This window comes from Spermophilus citellus (assembly GCF_964194105.1).
Source record: "Spermophilus citellus genome assembly, chromosome: 6".
Classification (NCBI taxonomy): Eukaryota; Metazoa; Chordata; class Mammalia; order Rodentia; family Sciuridae; genus Spermophilus; species Spermophilus citellus.
This window is the reverse complement of record NC_138187.1, coordinates 7115360-7138449: the sequence shown is the minus strand read 5'-3', so window position 1 is coordinate 7138449 and position 23090 is coordinate 7115360. Positions and strand designations below refer to the sequence as shown.

At 42.1% G+C, this 23090-nt stretch overlaps 1 protein-coding gene across 1 annotated transcript in view; it reads left to right on the top strand.

The window, feature by feature from the left end:
• LOC308652302 (ATP-binding cassette sub-family A member 17-like) overlaps nt 1-22526 on the top strand; it is a gene marked incomplete at its 3' end in the record, with an annotated part of 126407 nt that extends 103881 nt beyond the window's left edge. Inside the window, 13 exon segments of the mRNA XM_081300051.1 lie at nt 2134-2407; nt 2738-2942; nt 3549-3768; nt 5741-5899; nt 8183-8361; nt 8990-9115; nt 10129-10323; nt 19755-19942; nt 20965-21135; nt 21384-21574; nt 21762-21835; nt 21988-22162; nt 22519-22526. Of these exon segments, the coding sequence (XP_081156177.1) occupies nt 2134-2407; nt 2738-2942; nt 3549-3768; nt 5741-5899; nt 8183-8361; nt 8990-9115; nt 10129-10323; nt 19755-19942; nt 20965-21135; nt 21384-21574; nt 21762-21835; nt 21988-22162; nt 22519-22526 (2165 nt within the window).
• Nucleotides 22527-23090: the final 564 nt, after the last annotated feature.

Sequence of the window (23090 nt, the reverse complement as noted above, 5' to 3'; positions counted from 1 at the left end):
GATAACAAAATAGCTGCTTCCATAATAAAACATCAACAGGTAAATATGCTAAGATATTTGAAAGGGGGTGCCTCTCATGCGCAGGTACCAGTGATGGTGCCGACAAGGCAAGGTACTATTCTTTCCCGATGTGTCTTATAGAAGAAGTATTTGATTTTTTAAAAAATTATATTCTTGTACTATTTTGATTAAATAAAATCATAAAGTAATTACTTTTTTAATAAATTAAGAGATCAAATGCAGAATATAATGTAACAAAATGCTTTGGGTCAGTCAGAACACCCCATGCCTTAATGTTAATCTTAAATATTTCCCAAAGGCCTGTGTGTGGAAGTCTTGTACTCTGGAGTTGGAAGGTTGCGGAACCTTTAAGAGGGAGCAAGTGAGAGGTCTTTGGGTCCTTGGGGGTGTGACCTTGAAGTAGAGAGTGGGACCCCAGCCCCTGTCTCTTCCTCTTTTTCACTTCCCAGTCATGAGGTGAGCAATTTGAGCTGCCATGCACTGACAACATGATGTGCCACCACAGGTCCAAAGCAATAGGGCTAAATTACTATGGACAGAAACCTCTAAAACTATGGGCCAAAATAAACCTTTTCTCTTTATAAGTTGATAATCTGAAATATTTGTCATAGTAATGGAAAACTGATTAACATATCTTACCTCTCAAAGCATTCATCTCTTCATATACCAAATGGTCACAATACTAAATCCATCCTCATGGTGTCATTGGTACAATCCCATGGAGGAGAGGAGAGCCTACTGCATATTTGGCATAGCTGGTGCCTAGTAAGCATTCAGTCTGCAGTACTATTGTCATTATTGTTGTCATGGTCACTGAAGGTCCTGATTCCACTATGTGCTGGAAATGCAAAGATGAACAACATTTCTACCAGTCCTCAAGGAACTTCCAATCCAGAGGCCTTATGGATAAGGGATGGTACTTATGATATAAACTGGCAATGATGGATATATCCCAGCCTTGGAAGATCAGAATAGGCTCCAGAGTCAGAGCCTGACATATGAGTAGGTATCAGCCAGTAGAAGGGGAAGGTAACCCAAGAACATTCCAAACAACAAGCAGAACATCGAAAAGCTTGGAGAACTATATGTGCTTTGGTATAGCAGGCACTTAAAGACATGAGGCTGAAGCCAGGTACAGTGGCCCATGCCTCTAATCCAAGCCACTCAGGAGGCTGAAACAGGAGGATCACAAGTTCAAGGCCAATTAGTGAGACCCTGTCTCAACTCAAGTGTAGCCCAATGGTAGAGCACCCTGGCTCTTTAATTCCTAATAACACACACACACACACACACACACACACACACACACACACACAGAATAAGAAGAAGGAAAATGAAGGTTTATTCTGGAGGCTGGAGAGTTCAAGAGCATGGTGCCGACATCTGTTCAGCTTCTAGGAAAGGCCCTACACTACATCATGACATGGTGGAAAGGTGGGAGGGTCACATGGTGGGAGAGGAAGCTGAACTCACTTTCACAATTGTTTTCACATAACTAACCCACTCCCAGAAGACATAATTTACTCCCAGTAATCCCTCCACAAGGGTAGAGCCCCCAAGACCCAAACACCTCCTAAGGTCTCATACACTGTTACCTTGGGGTCCAATTTTCTACATCAGTTTTGAAGGGGACAAATGACACCCAAACCATGGCAAGCAATGAATGGCTTCTGTACATCTCATGCAGAAATTTGACTTTATCAGGAAGGCAGTGGAGGGTCACTGTAGGTTAGTGGGTGGGTGAGATACGATCAGATGTGTCCTTTCAAGCAGAGACTGGAGGTACTGCATAGAAGGCAAGGAGTTTCATTAGAGGCCACATAGTCCAGGCAGAGATGATGGGGCTCAACTCAATTGAGGAAGGGGGGAGAAGTAGACAGAATTGAAAGAGATATAAAAGATGAAAAAACAAGATTAAGAGACTCACTGGAATTCAGAGTAGGGTGGGATAGGAGGAGGCTTGCTTTTGGATATGGGTTGGCATTTGGTGGAAACACCAACAAGGAGCAGTAAGTTGGGGAGAGCTCGGTCAGTCTTCCCTGTTCTGCAGGGACTGTTGTTATGTTCTCTCAATAATTCTTTCTGTCTGCTTGGTATTCTGCTCCCTTCTAGGTCCTGTAGAGGAGTTTCTATTGAAAAAGGCAGAAGCGGAACCCGAGGACTTTAATAGGCTGTATGTGGTAGCAGCTTCCTTTGAAGATGTAGATAACTACACCATAGTGAGAGGGCTGTTCAACAACCAGGCGTACCATTCCCCTGCCTTGGCTCTGACTCTGGTGGACAATTATCTCTTCAAGTTGCTTTCTGATGCCAGGGCTTCCATTACCGTTTCCAACCACCCTCAACCTCAGACAGCCATGGAGTTCTCAGAGAATGTCTTATACCAGTATGTATAACTTTCCTTCTCTCAAGTTCAAGCTTACACATCTGTAGGGCTTCTTGCTTTGTTACCTATTTCTTTCTTTGTTTCTTTTTTTAAAATATTTTTAGTTGTACATGGAGATAATGTCTTTATTTTGTTTATTTATTTTTATGTGGTGCTGAGGATCAAACCCAGTGCCTCACACAAGGGAGGCAAGCACTTTACCGCTGGCTGAGCTACACCCCAGCCACCTCTTTGTTTCTTATTTAATTAAAAATTATTATTTTGGAGAGGGCTGCTGAACCCAATTTTACTTAAACTGCTGCCTTTCTCCTCTTATCCTATCTTTTACAGGGGCCCTAAAGGACATTATCTTGTTATCAACTTGCTTTTTGGAATGGCTTTTCTGTCTAGCTCTTTTTCCATGTTGACGGTCAGAGAGAGACGCATTAAGGCCAAGCACATCCAGTTCATAAGTGGAGTTTACATGGCTGCTTTCTGGTTCTCCGCTATGCTGTGGGATCTCCTGTCCTTCCTTGTCTGCACTCTGCTCCTGATAGTGAGTGCTGAGTGGTGTTGGGCCCTTTTCTACAAAATGCTTGCCTTGGTGACACCTGTGCGGAACTGGAACCAGCTCAGAAATCCAGCCTGGCAGCCCAACCCTGACTAGGGGTCCTAGGAGTCAAGCTCCTTCAGAGGACCTCAGTAAAAGATGACTCAGCTGCAAACATCCTTAGGAACAGTGGGCCCTGCTCTAGGGCCTTTATGCAGCACCTACTGTGCTGCTGCCTCAAGCTAATGAGAAGCAATGCTCTGGGGATGTGTGTTTATTGTCCATAAATATATCTCCAGAGAAATGACAGGTTGAAATATTTGACTGTAATTGAATTGAGTATTTTGAGGGTTCCCTAGTTACTTGATGCAGAATGGATCCCTTCCTGCTTTGTTCTCTGCACGCCTTATTGCACTGCACATTTCTAGGGCAGCAACCTAAAAGCAGAGCCCAGAACTTGTTCATCACTGCACAGGTAGATGAGGGAAAGAAAGGAAGTGCCGGTGAAGTATAGCTAACACCTTACTTTTAAAACTGAGGTTACCATATTTATTTTCCAGTGTTTAGGATGGAGTCTTAATGATTTTTCCCAAATCCTTCTCCTTTCCTTAGGTGGTGTTTTTATACTACAAGGAAGAAGCTTTTACACACCATGAGAATGTGCTGGCCATGATCTTGATGTTGATGCTGTATAGCTGGGCTATTATCCCCTTCATCTATGTGATCAGCTTCTCCTTTGACAGTGCTGGTAATGCTTGTGTTAAGCTTGTCATCATGCTCACCTTCTTGAGCATCGGCCCCATTGTGCTCGTCTCAGTCACAGGTGAACAAGGTGAGGGCAAGGTCACTTCCACATATCACATAAAGCTTTAATTTTTCCTCCAGCATCTGCAGAATTTGTACCCATTGAAAGTACATGTCCAGGGATGAGGTTGTGGCTCAGCAATAGAGTGCTTGTCTCGCACTTGTGAGACCCTGGGTTCGATCCTCAGCACCACATAAAAATAAATAAACAAAATAAAGACATTGTGCCCATGTATAACTAAAACAAATATTAAAAAAAGAAAGTACATGTCCACCAAAGATCTGTAAGTATTCACAGCAGCTCTGGGTTGAAGAGTTCCAACTGGAATAACCCAAACACACATCTCCAGGAGGATAGAAAAACACTTCTGTCACATCTGTTCAGTAGATCACTGCTCAGCAATAAAACAGGAGCATGCAGCAGTGCAGCTGAATACCATACCAAAGATATAATGAACAAGAATACACAGTCTTCCATACCTACTGTGAAGACCATGAGCAGACAGAACTAATCCTGGGGACAGAATCAGGAAAGTGATTGCCTTAGGTTGAGGGGAGAAGGACAGGCTAATGGGTGGACACTGGGACCTTTCTGGAGTGATGAGATGTTCATTGTCTTGATTGGGGTTGACTACATGGGCTTATATACTTGTGAAAAATCCATCAAATTGTCTACCTACAGTCCTTGAATTTCAATAAAATGCATCATTCTTTAAGAAAAAATATAATATATACATGTGCCAAGGTTGAGGGAAGGATGTTTGGTGAGTGTGTAATCAGAGTTTAAAAAAAACTTAAACTGAGCATCATTCACAAGGTACACCTAGAACTGGAATCTTCATGTTTATGTTGCCATCTCTCTTTGGGTCAGGGTTGTACAACCACCTGATACATTACATCTAAAATGCTCTTTCATTTGTATTTACGCAAAAGTCTCCTTCATATTGACTTTGGGGGCATTTTTACTTTAAAATAGGTAACAGGCCAGGCACACTGGCTCACGCCTATAATCCCGGCTCCTCAGGAGGCTGAGACAGGAGGATTGCAAGTTCAAGTTCAGCCTGGGCAACTTAAGATCCTGCTTCAAAATAAAAATTTTAAAAGGGCTGCAATGGTATAAAGCTTTCCTACCATGTTTGAGGCCTGGGTTGAAACCCCAATACTGAAGAAAAAACAACCACCACAACAACAAAGTTTCCTTCTGCTTTTATCTTAGGAGTCATTCTGTCTCATAAAGGACTCTTAATAAGAGTTTTATCTCCACAAACTGTAGAGGCTACAACCACATCATTCTTATCTGTCTTTAGAATGTCATTCCAACAGCTGTGAAGCTGACCCCTAGACCCCATCGAACCCATTCATTGCCTTCTTCCCTCCACTATGCCAGCGTGGTAGCCTTACAGTCACTGACTTTCCCAGACACACTATGTTCTTTCTTATTGTCCTGCATGAACAGATAGAACAGAAGTAAAATGGCAGGCTGGGGGCTGTGTCACATGCCTGTGATCCCAGAGACTTGGGAGACTGAGGTAGGAGGTTCACAAGTTCAAGACCAGCCTAGGCAACTTAGCGAGACCCTGTCTCAAAATAAAAAGTAAAATAAAAGGGACTGAGGATGTAGCTCTGTAGTGAAAGTGACCCTGAATTCAATCTTCAGGACCAAAGAAGAAGAAGGAGGGCTAAGGTTGTGGCTCAGTAGAGTGTGGCTAGGTAGAGTGCTTGCCTAGCATGTGTGAAGCACTGGCTTCAATTCTCAGTTCAGTAAAATAAAAGTATTTAAAAAAAAAGAAGGAGGAGGAGGAAGCAGCAAAGTGATAGATTTAAGGAACAGAGAAAAATACTCATGGCTTGGAGACTAAAAGACGACAACACAGGGAACATGAAAACCAGGAGTCAGGGAAAGCCAGGCTTTTGGTCTGGAGGCCTAGAGTGCGATGGTCTGAGGTGAAGATGTGCCCTTTTCATCCTGAAAGTAGTCAGTGTTTTCATTCTCTTTACAGAGTTGGGCTACACAGAAATCTCAGAGTCCTTGGATCATATTTTTCTAATACTTCCAGGACACTGTCTGGGGATGGCTTTTTCCAACTTGTATTACAACTTTGAACTACAAAAGTTTTGCAGTTCCAAGAATCTGAGCCAGATTGAGTGCAAAGAAGTTTGTGAGTATTTAAATGTAATTTGTTAATTACATTTTATTGAGATACATTCAGATAATGTTCTTCCTTTTATGTAAAATGGCATAGTAATGTAAGATTTATGTAAAATTGCATATAACCTGTGTACATCCTCCCATGTACTGTATTGATGTATTTATTTTTTGGTACTGGGGATTGAACCCAGAGACACTTTGCCACTGAGCTACATTCCCAGTCCTTTTTATTTTTTTTGTTTTGAGACAGGGCCTCACTAAGTTACTGAGGCTGGCCTTGAATTTGTGATTCTCTTGCCTCAGCCTCCAAGCCACTGGGATTATAGATGTGTGCCACCATACCCAGCCTCTTAAATACTTTAAATCATCACTAGATCATTTATAATACTGAATATAATATAAATGTTATATAAATAGATGATATGCAGTATCACTTAGAGAATAAAGACATAAAAATCTGTTCAGTACAGATGCAATTTTTCTTTTCTGAGTATTTTCAACTCATGATTGTTTGAGTGAATGCAGAGTCTATAGATACAGAAGGCTGGCTTTATTATGTCATTTTACAAAGGTACTTAAGCATTTGTAGATATTTATGTTCAGGAGGAGTCTTGGAATCCATGCTATACAGATAGTGAGGAATGACTCCAACCTGCATGTGCACCAAAAAGAGATTGGTTAATAAACTATGGTATATATACATACATACAATATAAAATGATGCAGGCATCAAAAAGAATTATTTTGATCTGTGTGTCCTCATGTGGTTAGTGTCCATTATGCATTATTAAATGAAACAGTAAATTGGGGAAGATAATGCATAGTGTCATTCCACATTTATTTTAAAAGATAATATCTAGGGCTAGGCACAGTGATTCACGCTTGTAATCCCAGAGGCTCTGGATGCTGAGGTGGGAAAGTGACAAGTTCAAAGTCAGCCTCAGCAACATAGTGAGGCCCTAAGCAACTTAGCAAGATCCTGTCTCAAAAATAAAAAAATAAGCCAGGTGCACGCCTGTAATCCCAGCAGCTAGGGAGGCTGAGACAGGAGGATCTCAAGCTCAAAGCCAGCCTTAGCAACTTAGTGAGGCACTAAGCAACTCAGTGAGACCCTGTCTGTAAATAAAACACAAAATAGGGCTGGGGATATGGCTCAGTGGCTGAATGCCTTTGAGTTCAATTCCTGGTACCAAAAAAAGAAAATAAAAAGATGTTATTTTAAAAAATAAAAAGGGTTGGGGGTGCTGGGGATGTGGCTCAAGAGTAATGCACTCGCCTGGCATGCACGGGTGCTGGGTTCAATCCTCAGCACCACATAAAAATAAAATAAAGATGTTGTGACCACCGAAAACTAAAAAATAAATGTTAAAAAATTCTCTCTCTCTCTCTCTCTCTCTCTCTCTCTCTCTTAAAAAAAAAAAGGTTGGGGAGGATGTGGCTAAGTGGTTAAGTGTTCTTGGGTTCAATCCCTGGTACCAAAATAATAATAAAGCAACAACAACATCTAGAAAATATAGAAGAATCATGCACAAAACTATAACAATATACCTTTACTTTATACCTTTCTCATTTTTCTCTTTTTAAAAATAATTTTAGTTTTAGATGGACACAATATCTTCTTTCTATTTGTTTATTTTTATGTGGTGGTAGGATTGAATCCAGGGCCTCACGAGTGCTAGGCAAGCGCTCTACCACTGAGCCACAACCCCAACCTTCTTTCTCATTTTTCTAATAAGTATGTATTTATTGTCTAATTTTAAACTACATTCATTTAAAAGAAAAAAATTGAGGCAGATGAGATCAAGAGAGAGAATAGAGCCTCCTGAAATTTTTTTTACATGAATGATCAGTTGAAGTTGCCAGGGAATTAATGATTGAAAGAAGAACCAAAGCTGCCATGTAGATAAGAAGTCTTTTATTTATTTTGTTTTATTTCATTTTGGATTTTTTTGGTGCTGGGGATTGAACCCAGGGTATCACACATGTTAAGCATCCTCTATCACTGAGATTCATCCCCAACACTTTTACTTTTTTATTGATGAAAATTATATATATTTATGGTTTACAACATGAGAAAAGTCTTTTATTGCATATTTTTTTACAAAACATTGGTCATAACAAGGAAAATAATATATTCACGTTTACTATTTGCTGGGATGTGGTAATAGCATCAATGGCAATAATGCTTCTTTTGGTGGTATTTGCCAGAATGGGAAGTTGCCTACTGTATGTACAGGGGAGGAATAGCTTTAAAAATTACCCAAAGTGATAACATCTCTTTATCTCATGTTAGCAGAAGGACATGTGGTTCAAAAGAACATCTATGCCTGGGAATCCCTTGGGATAGGGAAATATCTGGCAGCCTTGGCTATCTCAGGACCTTTGTACATCATCCTGCTTTTTCTTGTTGAAACCAAAGTGTTCAGGAGACTGAAAGCTAGGATTTCTAACTTCTTCCTGAAGCAAAAGTTGGTGAGTTGGACTCTAAATCCTCCAAGGACAGGTAAGGGCCTGGCTCCTTAGTGTCCTTGTTTTCTGTAGCTGCCTTGATTCTCTGGATTCCTATAGATAAGGGAAAGAGTTTGGTTAGCCCCTGTGGCCCTGGTCAACATACTGGTCACCTGAAGTACTTTAATAGCCAGCTCATCAGCTAAGTATAAACAAGACATTGGCTTCCTAGAACCAGTCACCTTGTAGAACACCTCTTCCCCATTTAGCAATGAACTGACAGAAGAAAGGACTCTTTTGTCAGCTCTTGGTCTGATTATCTTCCAGAGGCCAAGATCCCCAAGGAAAATATAGGAAATGACTTCTGTTGTGTCTTGACATTCTGGGCTTAAAGTCTTTTAGTTTTCTTCAAAAGTTCACACCACGTGAGGTTTAAATGTCCAGCTAATCATGTTTATGTCAACATGAATTCTCTGTTGGACACCCACAGTGGCTCCTGAGATAGGGATGGTGGTATGAGCATGAGAACTGAGGTCGGCTGGGGCACCTTGGGGACTTCCCAGGAAGGATGTGGTCTTTGCAGTTCCCTTCAATCTCTATCTCCCACCCTTGCAAACATTTTATGTCTCTATCCTTGTCTTGGGAACTGTAGGCAAGATTGCTCGCAGCAGCATCAGTGCCTGAAGACCAAGATATAGAAGAGGAAGCAAAAACTGTCAGGACTTATTTGGAAACGTTTCGAAAGACAAATCCACTAATTGTTAAAGAAGTGTCGAAGGTAAAGTCAGACTTGGCTTCAGAAAGCCAAATCTTGCTGGGCATGGTGGTGCACTCCTGTAATCCCAGCAATTTGAGGGGCTGAGGCAGGAGGATTACAACTTTGAGACCAACCTCACCAACTTAGTGAAGGTCTACACAACTTAGTGAGACCCTGTTTCAAAATTAAAAATATATAAAGGGCTGAGGATATGGCTCAGTGATCAAGCTCCCCTGAGTCCAATCCTAGTACCAAAAAGAAAAAAAGAAAAAAGAAAGAAAGAAAGAAAGCAAGAAAGCAGAGATTTCTCGGGTCTTTTGCATGAGGAATCCGCCCATTGACAGGCTCAAGGCCTGTCTACAGTAACTCAGGAGCTGCTGATGGAGATGTGGTTTCTCCGTTTAAGAATGAAGCACATCTGAGTTTGTTTGTGCACCCAGACTCTGCCCAATTTTCTATCTTTTCTGTGGTCCTCTGGAAGATAGAAGGGCCTGGGTTGGGAAGGGACCTGAGCCACGAACCCTGAGAAGGAAGGAAGGCTGGAAGGTGGGACATGAACTTATGGAATATTTCCTGGAATGTAGAAGACAACTGGAGATGGGCCAAGGCCTGAAAAGGGGTCTAAAAATTCAAACCAATCCTCCCTAGTCTTCCTGATAGTCCCAGGGAGAATTTTGAGAGACCTTCAAATATCCAGGTACTGTGTAGCATTTTCCCACCAAAATTTATTAGTCTTGTTGTTTCATATAGTTTCTGGAGGTTAAAACAACATCAATAAGCCCTCAGGCAACAATCCAAGGGATTTTGTTGGCTTCAGGAACAAAAGAGAAAAAGCTTATCTTAAGGGAATTGAGTTCTCAAAATGCAAAGAGAGTGGGAGGATAGAAAACCTTACTGAGCCTGCTGGGAGCAGTGGCTGAGAAAAATGCAAGTCTGAGCCTGGGATGTGAGAGGCCACCTGGGCCCCTGAGGGCAGCTCAGACCTGTTGCTGACTACCAGCCTTCTCCCTTGTCTCCTGTCTTGCATATCTTAGGTCTATATCAAGAAGGTACCCCTGCTGGCTGTGAACAAAGTATCCTTCACTGTTCAAGCTAAAGAATGCTTTGGTCTTCTTGGAATTAATGGAGCTGGAAAGACTTCCATTTTCAAAATGCTGACAGGACAGAAGCCCATCACCTGTGGGGATGCATTTATTAGGGGTCTTAGCATCAGCTCTGACCTAGGGAAGGTGGGTATCACCTAGAAACAAACTTGGGGGGTTGACACAAGATTTGGGGTCAGGGAACTGGAATAAGACCAGATCTCTGAAAAGTCCACATATCAATTTCATCTGTGACTTCCAAATCCTTATCTGCATACTGCAAACTTCTCTGAGCTCCAGACTAGATGTTGCACTGCTTACTCAACATCACTCTTCCCCCACCCCTGCATACTCATGCCCCATACTTAAGCTCCCCCACACCCTGGGATTTATGAACATTAGGCAAGACCTCTGCCACTGAGCTACACCCAGCCCTTTTTATTTTGAAACAGGGTCTTGCTAAATTGCCCAGGCTGGCCTTGAATTGGTGAACCTCCTGTCTCAGCCTCTCAAGGAGCTAGGATTATAGGCACACACCACTGCCCCCAAGTACTACACATCTCTTGAGTTCTTCTAGGCACTGGAAACTCAAAGGGCCCCCCTTCTTTCCTTCTTCCCCTGTGTTTTCTGGACAGTGAGTGACACACATCCACCTGCCATTCAAGGCATCCTTCAAGATGTCCAGTTGGCAGCCTTGGTTCATGGATGCTCTCAGCCAAATAACCCTTGAAACTGCTCCATGGACCTGTTCCTATTACACTCATCCTAGTTGAGATGACCTAATTTTCAGTCTGTATCTTCCCTGACCTCTCTGCACCAGCATTTTGTATTGCTGGTCTTCTCCTTCGCGCTCAAGCCTTCCTTTGCTTGTTCCACAGCTGCCCTCTCTCCTTGCTGTTCTGTCTCAAACTCCTATGGTAGATCTTCATCTTTATCTGGCCCATCAGTTGCAGTGTTCCGGGAGCTACACCTGTAGCCTATTGTCCTTGTTCTAGACACACTGTCCGTGCCTAGTCCTTTTTATTGGTCTGCCTCCTGTTATTCTCTGTTTGCTAATGTCTCCCAAATAGCCATGTCTCCAGCCCTACTCCAGTGGAACTTCTCAGCTTCCACAGTTGTGTGAGCCAATTCTTATATCCTTTCTGTATATCTGTATATACACATAAACCCTATATATGAAGTATGAGCTATTGCACATACCTATAATCCCAGCTACTGGGAAGGCTGAGGCTGGAAGATCACAAGGGTTTTTTAAAATATTCCAATGCCAGTTTATTTTTTAAAAGAGCTCTGTGTTTTATGGTTTACCTTTTTAAAAATAATTTTATAGAGTCTGGGGCTGGGGCTCAGCAGTAGTACACTTGCCTGGAATGTGTGAAGCACTGGGTTCAATTCTTAGCACCGCATATAAATAAATAAAATAAAGGTCTAACAATAACTAAAAAAAAATTTAAAAATAAAATAATTGTACAGTCTTACATGAATTGTAATGATCTAATACTATTAATAGCTATTCAAAAAACAAACAAAAAATTCCTTTCCCCCTCAACAATCATCCAGGGAGAATTAAAATTTCTGAAAAGAGGCTAATTTAACATGACTTGTAACCTGGAAGAAACAAAAAGAAAAAAAAGAGGGAGAAAGAGAAAGAGAGAGAGAGAAGGAAACAGAAATTAAGAGGTGTGCTGCCAGTGTCTTTCAGGAGTAGGGCTCTGGCTCTGGGGTTGTGAAAGACAGTCTGCAGCATGCAGTATGGCAGCCGGAGACCTGAGAATCCCATCTTCTTCCCCACAGCATGTCCATGTTTTGACTTCAGTGTCATGGAAATTCTTTCAGGGTTCTTCTCTGCTGTTCTGCTATATGCATCTGGTTTGCCAAGTCCATTGTGTCATACTGTCTGTATGTTTCACTTTCTTCTAGAGGTTTTCAATCTCTGAGCCTGCTAGTATTGAAATAGTTTCTTCCTGGGGCCAGACTCCATATAGTATGCATATATGTAGGTGTATTACAGAATACATCAACACTTGGCTAAGAGCTTGGCAGCATTCTGTAGGTACTGCCTGTCAATCCAAGTCCCCAGATTGTTCATGACCCTTTCCTGAATCTTCCCATGAATCCACTGGTATGTTTGTGCCTCTAAGTTTTTTGTTTTGTTTTTTTTTTTTTTTTTTTGGTTTTTGCACGTCTCAAAATAGAAAAGTACTTCTATTTAAAAAAAAATTAGTTGTAGATGAACACAATACTGTTATTTTATTTATCTATTTATATGTGGTAGCTGGGTGATCCCAGCGGCTCAGGAGGCTGAGTCAGGAGGACTGGAAGTTCAAAGCCAGTCTCAGCAAAAAGCGAGGTGCTAAGTAACTCAGTGAAACCTTGTCTCTAAATAAAACATGAAATAGGGCTGGGGATGTGGCCCAGTGGTTGAGTGTCCCTTAGTTCAATCCCTAGCACCCCCACCCTGCCCCACCAAAGAAAGATATTTTTATGTGGTGCTGAGGATAGAACCCAGTGCCTCATATATTCTAGGCAAGTGCTCTACCACTGAGCCACAACCCCAGCCCACACTTTTTTTTTTTTGTACTGGAGATTGAATCCAGGGGAGCTTAATCACTGAGCCACATCCCCAGCCCTTTTTAATTTTTTTTTTTTTAATTTTGAGATAGGGCCTAACTAAGTTGTGAGGCTGGCTTCAAACTTGCAATCCTCCTGCTTCTGCATCCTGAACTGCTGCAATTATAAGCTAGAACAAATATTGTTGAAGGCCTCCCTGGCCTGGGCTTGCTCATTCTGGCCGACAGTATCGGGATTCTCCTATACCAATTTCACTCATGGTACTTGAAACAGAAGACCTTATTGCACTGCACTTGGTGAACTCTGGGCTCCTATACCAGAATAACCATGGGGCAGTTTGCAGCAGGGCACTGTTGGAGCTGGTAATGATGCTCCACACACTCCCTGAAGAGGTAGCACCTGTAATTGTCTTTCAATTCTTCATTGGGAAACAATGAAACACAAAGTGGGGAGTGTACAGAATGGACAGTTCTGAGCCACATGAGAGACTCCCAAATCCAACTGTCCTTGACAAGTATTGAGCAGTGCTGCTCCCAGCAGCTACAGCAAAATTGAGCCGACAAGCCAAAGATTCCCTTTCCACATAAACTTCATGCATACTGTGCAGTGGTTAGGGGAATGGGCTGTGGGATGTGTTTTGATGGATTAGGCTGAACTTGCACTTCAATGAGTAGTTGAGAAGAACTGGACTCATTTCTGTCTAATATCTCTGAGACTGGCCGGTGCAAATAACTAGTTTTAGTTTAGCAACTGAATGAGGTAATTTTAAGACAGAGGCTAAACTGTCTTAAAGCACATGGCTAAGGTCTCAAGATTAAAGCCTCAAGATTAAACTCCTCAAGATTAAAGCCATTAGCCCTCTGCTCTCCAAATTGCTGGCTACTCCCACATATAATAGTCCTCTATGTTCTCAGGGTTCTTGATCTCTTCTTCCTTCTCCTCCACACAATTTGGGTCATAGTCCTCTTCATTGCTTTCAGGCCCCTAACTATTCATGTCCACCAATATCTTAGCATCCAATCAAGTTGTAAATCAGGAAATAAGTTGCTTTTTCTCCCTCTCCCCAAACTTACTGCTTTCTCATATCCATTAGTATTTTTGTCTTCTATAATTCTGAAGACCTTTCAAGCAGCTGTGATCCAAATATTGTGTCATACGATTTCCATCAGGAGTCACAAACCTGCAATCAGAGTCTGAGCAGGACAGATCAGGTCAGGCCAGGCCACAGGAATTGGATTGAGGTGTAGTAGTGGCAGAGCAGGGCCTGTCCTGCTTCCTCTGAACAGATCACAAGTTCGAGGTCAGCCTTGGCAACTTATCGAACTGGGAATGAAGCTCAATGGTAGAATGCCACTGGGTACAATTCTCAGTACCAAAACCAAAAAAACAATAAGACAGAAAAGTTAATGGCTAAAACTATCTAAACATTTTGAAAGATATCACATTACAAATAAATGAAGCCCTATTAACCCTAAGCAGGATAAATTAAAATAAATCAATCCCTGGGAACATTATGGTAAAACTGCTGAAAACCATACACAAAAAGAAAATCTTCAAAGGACCCAGAGACCAGTCTCAACTCCAAGGAAGAGGATATGACACAAGTGGGAGTGATTACACCAGGGAACTTCCACAGTACAACAGAACTGATTTTTTTTTTTTTTTGTAAATTTGAGACTTAATGTAAACGTGATTTCGCACCATAATTCATGTAAATCAGACTTCAGCAATTTTTGTTGTATGATTTTGCTCTTTTGTAAAGCACAATTGTCCTTGTACAAAATGCTCATATTTAATTACAAACTGCTTTAAAATCACAATTGAAGATATGAGAACTATTTGGCTTATTGTACAATGAAATGGATAGAAAGCCCTTTCAAGTCATGTTATATTTGGATTTGGGGCTGGGACAGGAAGAGCAGCAGCTGTGTCAGCTAAGTGCTCAAACTTGTACATGAATATGGAGAATAATTTCAAAATCTTACCAACCTGAACATCCAAGGAGTTATGGAAAACTATCTTAACGTTTTTGGTAAGGGATTGGCATTGTTGATAAAGCCACTCCTGTCATTAACTGTATTTCAGGATGTTCTCTCTGTTGCCATGAACATTGTAGGTAATATTCATAAGAACATCAATTCAGAGTCAAAATGCCTCGAATCTCCACATCTCTTTTGTAATTCCTTACATTTATTTATTTATTTATTTAATATTTTTTAGTTGTAATGGTGCTGAGGATTGAATCTAGTACCTCACATGTGCCAAGCAAGCACTCTACCACTGAACCACAACCCCAACCCTGTTTTTTTATTTTTTTATTAGAGCTTTATAGTTATACCTAGTAGTTGGGTTCATCCTGACCAACTCATACATGCATGAAATTTGATTTCAGTTCATGATCCCACTCTTTTCCCTCCCCCTTTTACCTCCCATCCTCCTTCCCCTTTCCCATTGTCCTTCCTCTACTAGATTTCCTTTTGGCTCATTTATTAATTTATATTTGCTTGATTCTTTCTACCTATATATAATGGTGAAGTTCCCTGTTGTGTATATATACACATAACATGAATTTTAATTTATTCTGCATTGCCTCCGCTAAGTCTGTTTAATTATAATAGAAGACTGCCACATTTTTAATAGCAGGATTGGCTGGGCTTGCTGCTGTTTCTAGTAAGATATTCTGAATTCCATTTAATCAATAAAACTTGACTTAACAAACAAGGGGGGGGAAAGGATCCAGAGGTAAAAGATGGATCACATTCATAAGCACAACATTTAGACTGGCAGCTTATTTCTGAATGAAACAAGAGACCAAAAGACAGCAGTGGTATAGGAAATAACCTACCTGAAATAATATACACAATAAAACTATACTGTAAAAGAAAATATAGCCAGGTGCAGTGGCACACATCTATAATCCCAGCAACACAGGGGGCCACGGCAGGAGGATTGCCAAATTTGGGGCCAAACTCAGCAACATAGTGAGGCCCTAAGCAACTTGAGACCTTGTCTTAAAATGAAAAATAAAAAAGGCTGGGGATGTGACTCAATGGTAAAGCACTGCTGGGTTCAATCTCCAGTACCCTGACCCACCCAAAAACAAAATATATTTTGGCTTGGGAATGTAACTCAGTGGTAGAATGCTTGCTTAACGTGTGTGAGACTCTGGGTTCAATCCCCAGCACTAAAAAAGATAAAGATTTTCTAGGAAGACTTTCAGGTAAATTAAACCTGAGAGTTTGTCACCAATAGATGTAGGCAAAAGGAAGTAATAAAGAGTAAATTTCAGAAAGAAAGAAAAATGATCCTGGAAGGAGCTCAAAGAACAGAAAAAAATGAAGAGTGATTCAAACAAATGAAAAGGGTAAATGTGTGGCTTTTGACAAGACAATGCTAAAATAATAATATTAATGATGTTTTATGAGATTTAAAATACATATAAATGTCTCAGCATCTGGTCCTTGATTTTCTTTTACTATTATTCACATGGTCCTTACATCCACCCTACTGGACTTACTGCCAAACCTGTTACTGGGTAGTCCAATCTTTGAAGGTGATTTGTGAGAATCACACAGAAAAACAATATCCAGGTAGGATTAAAGGCTTCCCACTTAACACTCTTTCCAAGAAAGCTTAGGTTTCTGCTGTGGCTTCCCATATTTACTTGGAACTATTCTGAGTTTTCTTCCATCCACTTAACTTGTGTCAGAAATATAGGCATGTAAGTTGAAAATGCATTACTTCTACTTTAGGGTTAGAAATAGTATACCAGGAAATCTAAGCTCATTGAAACCTGTTTTGCATTTTTGGTTGGAGTCAATTTTTCTTTCTTTTCTTAAAATATTTTTAGTTGCAGATGGACACAATACCTTTATTTATTATGTATTAAATGTGGTACTGAGAATCAAACCCAGTGCCTCATGCGTGCCAGGCAAGCACTCTACCACTGAGCCACAACCCCAGCCCCATGAAGTCAACTTTTCTAAGTGAATATACTTTTTATTGTTTTGTGTGTATGTGTGTGTGTGAATAAATAAAAGTTATACACCAGAATTTTTATCATAACCAAATAAAATGCATATAACATTAAATACATGAACGTTTTAAGTCAGAAGGAGGTAAATCAAGTTAAAGCATTTTAAGGTCCTTTCCTTGCTTATGAATAAAGTTCCAAATCATATTATCCATAGCTAAGCCAAGGATGCATGTTTTATCTCTAAAGAAACATGCAACAGATGAGAGGAAATAAGTATGTACTTTTTAAGATACCAGTGGAGGGAAAAATAGAAAAATGAGTAAATAATATGTAAGAATAAAGCAAGAAAAGGGAAGGTAGAACATATAGGATAAATAGATTGCTTTGAATAAGATGGTAGATTTAAATCCAAGTATTTCGGTAATTACATTAAATGAACTAAATATTTTAATTATAAGATTGAAATTATCAGAGAGGATACACAAAATGTTAAACATAAAGTTATCATATGACTCCTAAAAATATACCCTAAATGACTGAAAACCCACATCCACATAAAAAACTTGTACAAGAATGTTCAGAGTAGCATTAGTCAAAGTAGCCAATGTGGAAACAACCCAAATGTTGATCAACAGATAAATGGATAAACAACCTGGGGCCTATCCATATAATAGGATATTATTTATACACACACAAAAAAAGAATGAGGGGCTGGAGGTATGACTCAGCGGTAGAGTGCTTGCCTTGCATGCATAAGGTACTGAGTTCGATCCTCAGCACAGCATAAAAATAAATAAATTCAATAAAGTTTTTAAAAAAAGAATGAAACTGACATATGCTAAAATCTGGACAAACTTAAGAAATGCTCAGTGCAAGAAGTCACATATAAAAGACCACATATGTATGATTCCATTCGTATGAGATATCCAGAATAGGCAAAGCCATAGAGATAGGAAGTCAAGTAGTGGTTGCCAGGGGTTGAGGGTGTTGAGGGGGGTGGGAAGTAACTGCTCATAGGTACAGGATTTCTCCTGGGTATGATAAAATGTTCTAAGTGAATTGTGATGATGCATGTGTAGATCTGAATATGCTAAAAAAAATCTGTTGAATTGTACACTTGAATGAATTGTATGGTATGTGGACTGTACCTCAATAAGTTGTCTTTAAAAAGAAAAGAAGGCTGGGTTTGTGGCTCAGTGGTAGAGTGCTTACCTAGCATGTGTGAGGCATTGGGTTCAATTCTCAGCACTGCATATAAATAAATGAATAAACTAAAGGTCCATAAACAACTAAAAACAATATTTTAAAAAAGAAAAGAAAAGAGAAAAGGGGCTGGGGTTGTGGCTCAGTGGTAGAGCACTTGCCTAGAATGTGTGAAGCCTTGGGTTTGGTCCTCAGCACCACGTAAAATAAATAAATAAATAAATAAAGGTATTGTGTCTATCTACAAACAAAAGGAAGAAGAAAGAGAAGGAGAAAAAGAAAACTTATATAGACTAAAACTTATATAGACTAAAATTGAAATGAAGGCCTAGGATAAAGGGGACCAATAAATAAGCCCAATTAACTATCACAGAACAGATAATTTCCTTCTTGTATAACCATCCCAAAGCATGGAAGAAGGTGGGATGCACCCAGCTAGGAGCAAAGTAGAGCAACCAGTGACAGCAGCTGGAATGAGCCCCAGGCCAGTTTCTGTTAGGAACATAAAATCCTGAGATATTAACAGTGAAAATGCAGCAGGATGATTGAGTTAGGTTTATCCCAGAAATAATTATATTTATATTATATTTATATTTATATTAAGGTCTAATAGTACAAAATCCACCAACATAAATCATTGCCTTAAGAAGAGAAAAATAGTTCAGTTGATGTTAAAAAGAGAATTTGGAAAAAAAACCTCAATACTTGTTCATGATTTGAAAAAAATTCTTTTTTTTTTTTTAAAGAGAGAGAGGGAGAGAGAATTTTTTAATATTTATTTATTTATTTATTTTTTAGTTTTCGGCAGGCACAACATCTTTGTTTGTATGTGGTGCTGAGGATTGAACCCGAGCTGCACTCATGCCAGGCGAGCGCGCTACCACTTGAGCCACACCCCCAGCCCTCAAAAAAATTCTTAACTAGAAAAATAGAAGAAACATTAAGTTAAAATAACTTGATAAAGGTGGTTTCCCATAAATCCTTACACTTAATCATGAAATTACAGAAGCATCCTCATTAGAATCATTAGAGCCTTTCTTTTCAGCAGTTACCTCAGGCATGGGGACATCTGTCTTAGGGGAAGCCCCACCCTGGGAACCAAAACTGGACCCTTAGTTGTGAGATCCTTATAGACATTCTTCCATGACAGCCTTCTCCTGTCCCTCTCTTCCCTAAGCTGACCCCCCACTGAATTCGTCACTCCATCAATAGGTCCAGGCTGCCCAGGGTCACACAAGTGCTTGAATGGAAAGGAGGAAAGAGAAGGGAAAAAAATGTTGGCTATTTTCAAAAATTATTTCCCACATTCTCCAAAATCTACCAAGGGGAGCACAAACCAGGATTGTGAACTACAAGTTCATAGTGGTGAAAGGTAGAAATACATGTGCCTGAATTTTCTGAGCAGCTAAATAAAATTTTGAAACCTTCCCTGAATCACTAAGTAGCAGTTAAACTGAGTGGGAAAGGTCTGTATGTAATGATCTAGGAAAATCTTAAGACATGATGTTGAGTTAGAAAAGCATATTGTGTGCATGCTTTTAATCCCAGCTACTGGGGAGGTTGAGGTAGGAGGAGCACAAATTCAAGTCCAGCCTGAGTAACTTAGCCAGACCCTGTCTCAAAATAAAAAGTAATGGGGCTGAGGTTGTAGATCAGTGGTAGAGCACTTGCCTAGCATGTTCGAGGCCCTGGGTTCAATCCCCAGCACCATAAAAAACTAAATAAACAAAATAAAGGCATTGTATCCATCTACAAATTTAACAAAGTAAAAAAGACTGGGCATGTAGCTCTGACATGCCTTCCTCTTGGGGCTGTGGTTCTAACTCAGGTCCGGCAGTGGATTGGTTACTGTCCTCAGTTTGATGCCTTGCTGAGCTTCATGACAGGCCGAGAGACACTGGTCATGTATGCCCGGATCCGGGGCATCCCGGAGCGCCACATCAGTTCCTGTGTGGACCAGATTCTTGAGGACTTAGTCATGTTCGTGTATGCAGACAAGCTGGTAAAGACCTACAGGTGAGATCTGGAGCTTCCTTCCACCTCTCCATCTCCAGTTACAATTTGAGCTCTGGTCTTCTCAGTACTAGAATGTAGGGCCAAGCCTATCAGCTCAGGCATGGGTTGCTGTACAGTCCATGCCATAGTGGGTATGTTGTGGGGGGGGTGGCTGGAGGTAGCTTTTGTCCCCTGTACGAAAGGGTCAATGTCCTGGGCTACTCAAGGCACCACACCGGGTGCTCCTCCATACCAAAAATAAATTAAAAATAAAAGGAAAAAAAGCACCACACCCTTTTGGTTCTGGGCTCCAGAAATTATAAGGCCAACCCAGGCCAAAGGCAGTTCCTGTAGCTGAGGGCAGATGGCACCACATATGTTGTCCCAAAAGGGTAAACCGATCTTTCTTCCGTTCCACTTCATAATTTGGTAGATTGACATTTTAAGTTCACAGTTACATCATCCTGGTGTGTGTGGTTCTGCTGAGGAGCAGGGTAGCTTAAACAAAGCCAGACACTCACTGTCCAAGCCAAGAACACCACTCCCATCTCATGGTGTTCAGCATGCCTGAAGGCACATGGCAGTACTGCACACCCGGTCCAGGACGAGTCCAGGAAGACACTACCCAGGGGTCAGATGATGATGTCCTTGGCTCTTCCTTCTGTTGGTTTGAGTTTCAAGCAGCTTTTCGTGTTTTCTTGCATCTTTTGATAATCAAATTAATTTACATTTGCAAAGTTTAGAATGGTGCCTTGCATATAGTAAATGGTTTGAGTTAAATAAAACTCTTCCTCTCAGATGAAGAAGGTGACCCCTAACACCCATAGGGTTCATTAAAGATTCACTGACCATGTGCTCCCCCAGGACTGATCCTTGTGTACAGGGAATGGTTTAGATCCTCCATGGACAGCCCAAGCCACAGCTCCGCTTGACTGTTTTTCTGAAAGTCCCACCTGGGATGTAGAGCCCTCCCAGAGAAGAAAGGGGTGGGTGTTGAAACAGCAGCATTCTCCATCTGCCCACCATCACCCCTCCACCCCCAGCGGTGGTAACAAGCGCAAATTGAGCACGGCTATTGCCCTCATTGGAGATCCTGCCGTCATCTTCCTGGATGAGCCGTCCACTGGCATGGACCCTGTGGCCCGGCGCCTGCTCTGGGGCACTGTGGGAAAGGCCCGCGAGTCTGGCAAGGCCATTGTCATCACCTCCCACAGGTAGAGCCTGGGTCTCTGTTGGTCAATGGAGGAGCTGAAATGGGTGGCTGGGGAGGGGTCAGGGGGGCAGACCACCTGTGAGCAGCTGGCATAGAGTTTCCCAGGCTTTGCATGTGGTCACACTCAGTGTGGGAATCAGGAACAGCCTGATCTGGGCATTGACACCTTCTGTATACACAAGGTTTTTACACCTAGGGTGGGCTTCCGCTTCCCCCAGCCCTGTCTCAGGCCTCTACTCCTGTCCTCAGCATGGAGGAGTGTGAGGCTTTGTGCACCTGGCTGGCCATCATGGTGCAGGGTCAGTTCAAGTGCCTGGGAAGCCCACAGCCCCTCAAGAGCAAGTTTGGCAGCGGCTACTCCCTGCGGGCCAAAGTCCGAAGGGAAGGGCAGCAGGAAGCATTGGAGGAGTTCAAGGCATTTGTAGACCTGACCTTTCCAGGTTTGTGCTGACCCTGGCAGCCCCCACTGCGGGTGGGAGGCAGGCCCCTGCTGGACCTTTGTCAGTTGATGCACAGTGTCTGTGCCTGACCCCTGCCTAACCCACATCCCTGACCCTGAGGATGAAGACCACAGTCCTGTGTGCCTAGGCTGTCTTCCTTGGTAGGAATAGTCTCTCCTTTGTGCAGGCAGTGTCCTAGAAGATGAGCACCAAGGCATGGTCCACTACCACCTGCCTGGCAGTGACCTCAGCTGGGGGAAGGTGAGCACACCCTAGAGCAGAAATTTGCTCTCCATGGCAAGCCCAGAGGCTTTCTCCATTCTCTCTGCATTCTCCCTAACCCCATCCCCACTATGTGCATCACACCACCTAGGGGTGAGCCTGTCCACAGCGGCTGCCTTCCCCTTCCACAGGTGTTTGGCATTCTGGAACAAGCCAAGAAGAAGTACCTGTTGGAGGACTACTCCATTAACCAGATCTCCTTGGAGGACATCTTCCTGAACTTCACCAGTCCTGTGCCCCCTACTCAAGGAACAATCCAACAAGAGCAAGCAGAGCCAGACAGGTCTTCATCACCCTCACTGCCTCGCCCTCAGCCTCGCTCACCTCCCTCTCAGCCTCTCTTGCCTTCTTCATCACCTCCTTCTCAGCCTCCCCTTCAATCTCCCTCATCTCTTTCTCAGTCGCCCTCACTGCCTTCCTCAGAACCAGTCCTATGGTAATAAAGATCCTAGTTCAGGTTAGCCAGAGTGTACATTGCCTGCCGTGGTCACAAGGAGCTGCAAAGGCAGCCTTGCCCAGTGAGTTCGGCGCAATGCCCTCCCCTAGAATGCGGTACATAGAGCAGAGTGGGGCCATAGCTTCAGAAGCATGATGGAAAGCCCAGGAACATCTCAGTGGCAAGGACTACCTGAGTCCCATGTGCGTGACCTGTGGTCTCCTAGGGACCTAGCCATGGAAGCAACTTCAGAGGAACACTTTGTTATTATTTACTTACTGTAGTACTGGGGATTAAATCCAGGGTCTTGCACATGCTAGGCAAGCATTCTACCACTGAGCTATGTCCCCAGCCCCTGAGGAACACCTTGTGTATCCTTTCGAAAAGGCAGTGGCCCCAGGAGTTACACAGTAGCAACCATGGCTCTGCTTGATACTAGGTCTATCTTCTGTGCCCTGTCATTTGACTGTGTCCCCTGTAGGCCCAGGTACAATGCCCTTGCTCATGGGTAAGAAGTCTGCAGGACTGAAGGAACAGCTCACCCAAGTCTTCACCCTCCCTTCTCCAGAATCCCCTTCCCAGATAGGTGGCCTCTGCAGCACACTTCTTCACAGGTATACCATATCACCTGCGTACATCCCAAGGCCTCAGGTGCAGTTAGGATGGCTGCTATCTGCTGATCATGGGCAAGGTTTGAATGGATGTATGGATAGTCCACACAGGTGTACACAGACCACTTGGCCAGCAGGATAGAGCCAGAAAAGGGAGAGAGGAGTTGAACACTGACCTTGCTGGGCC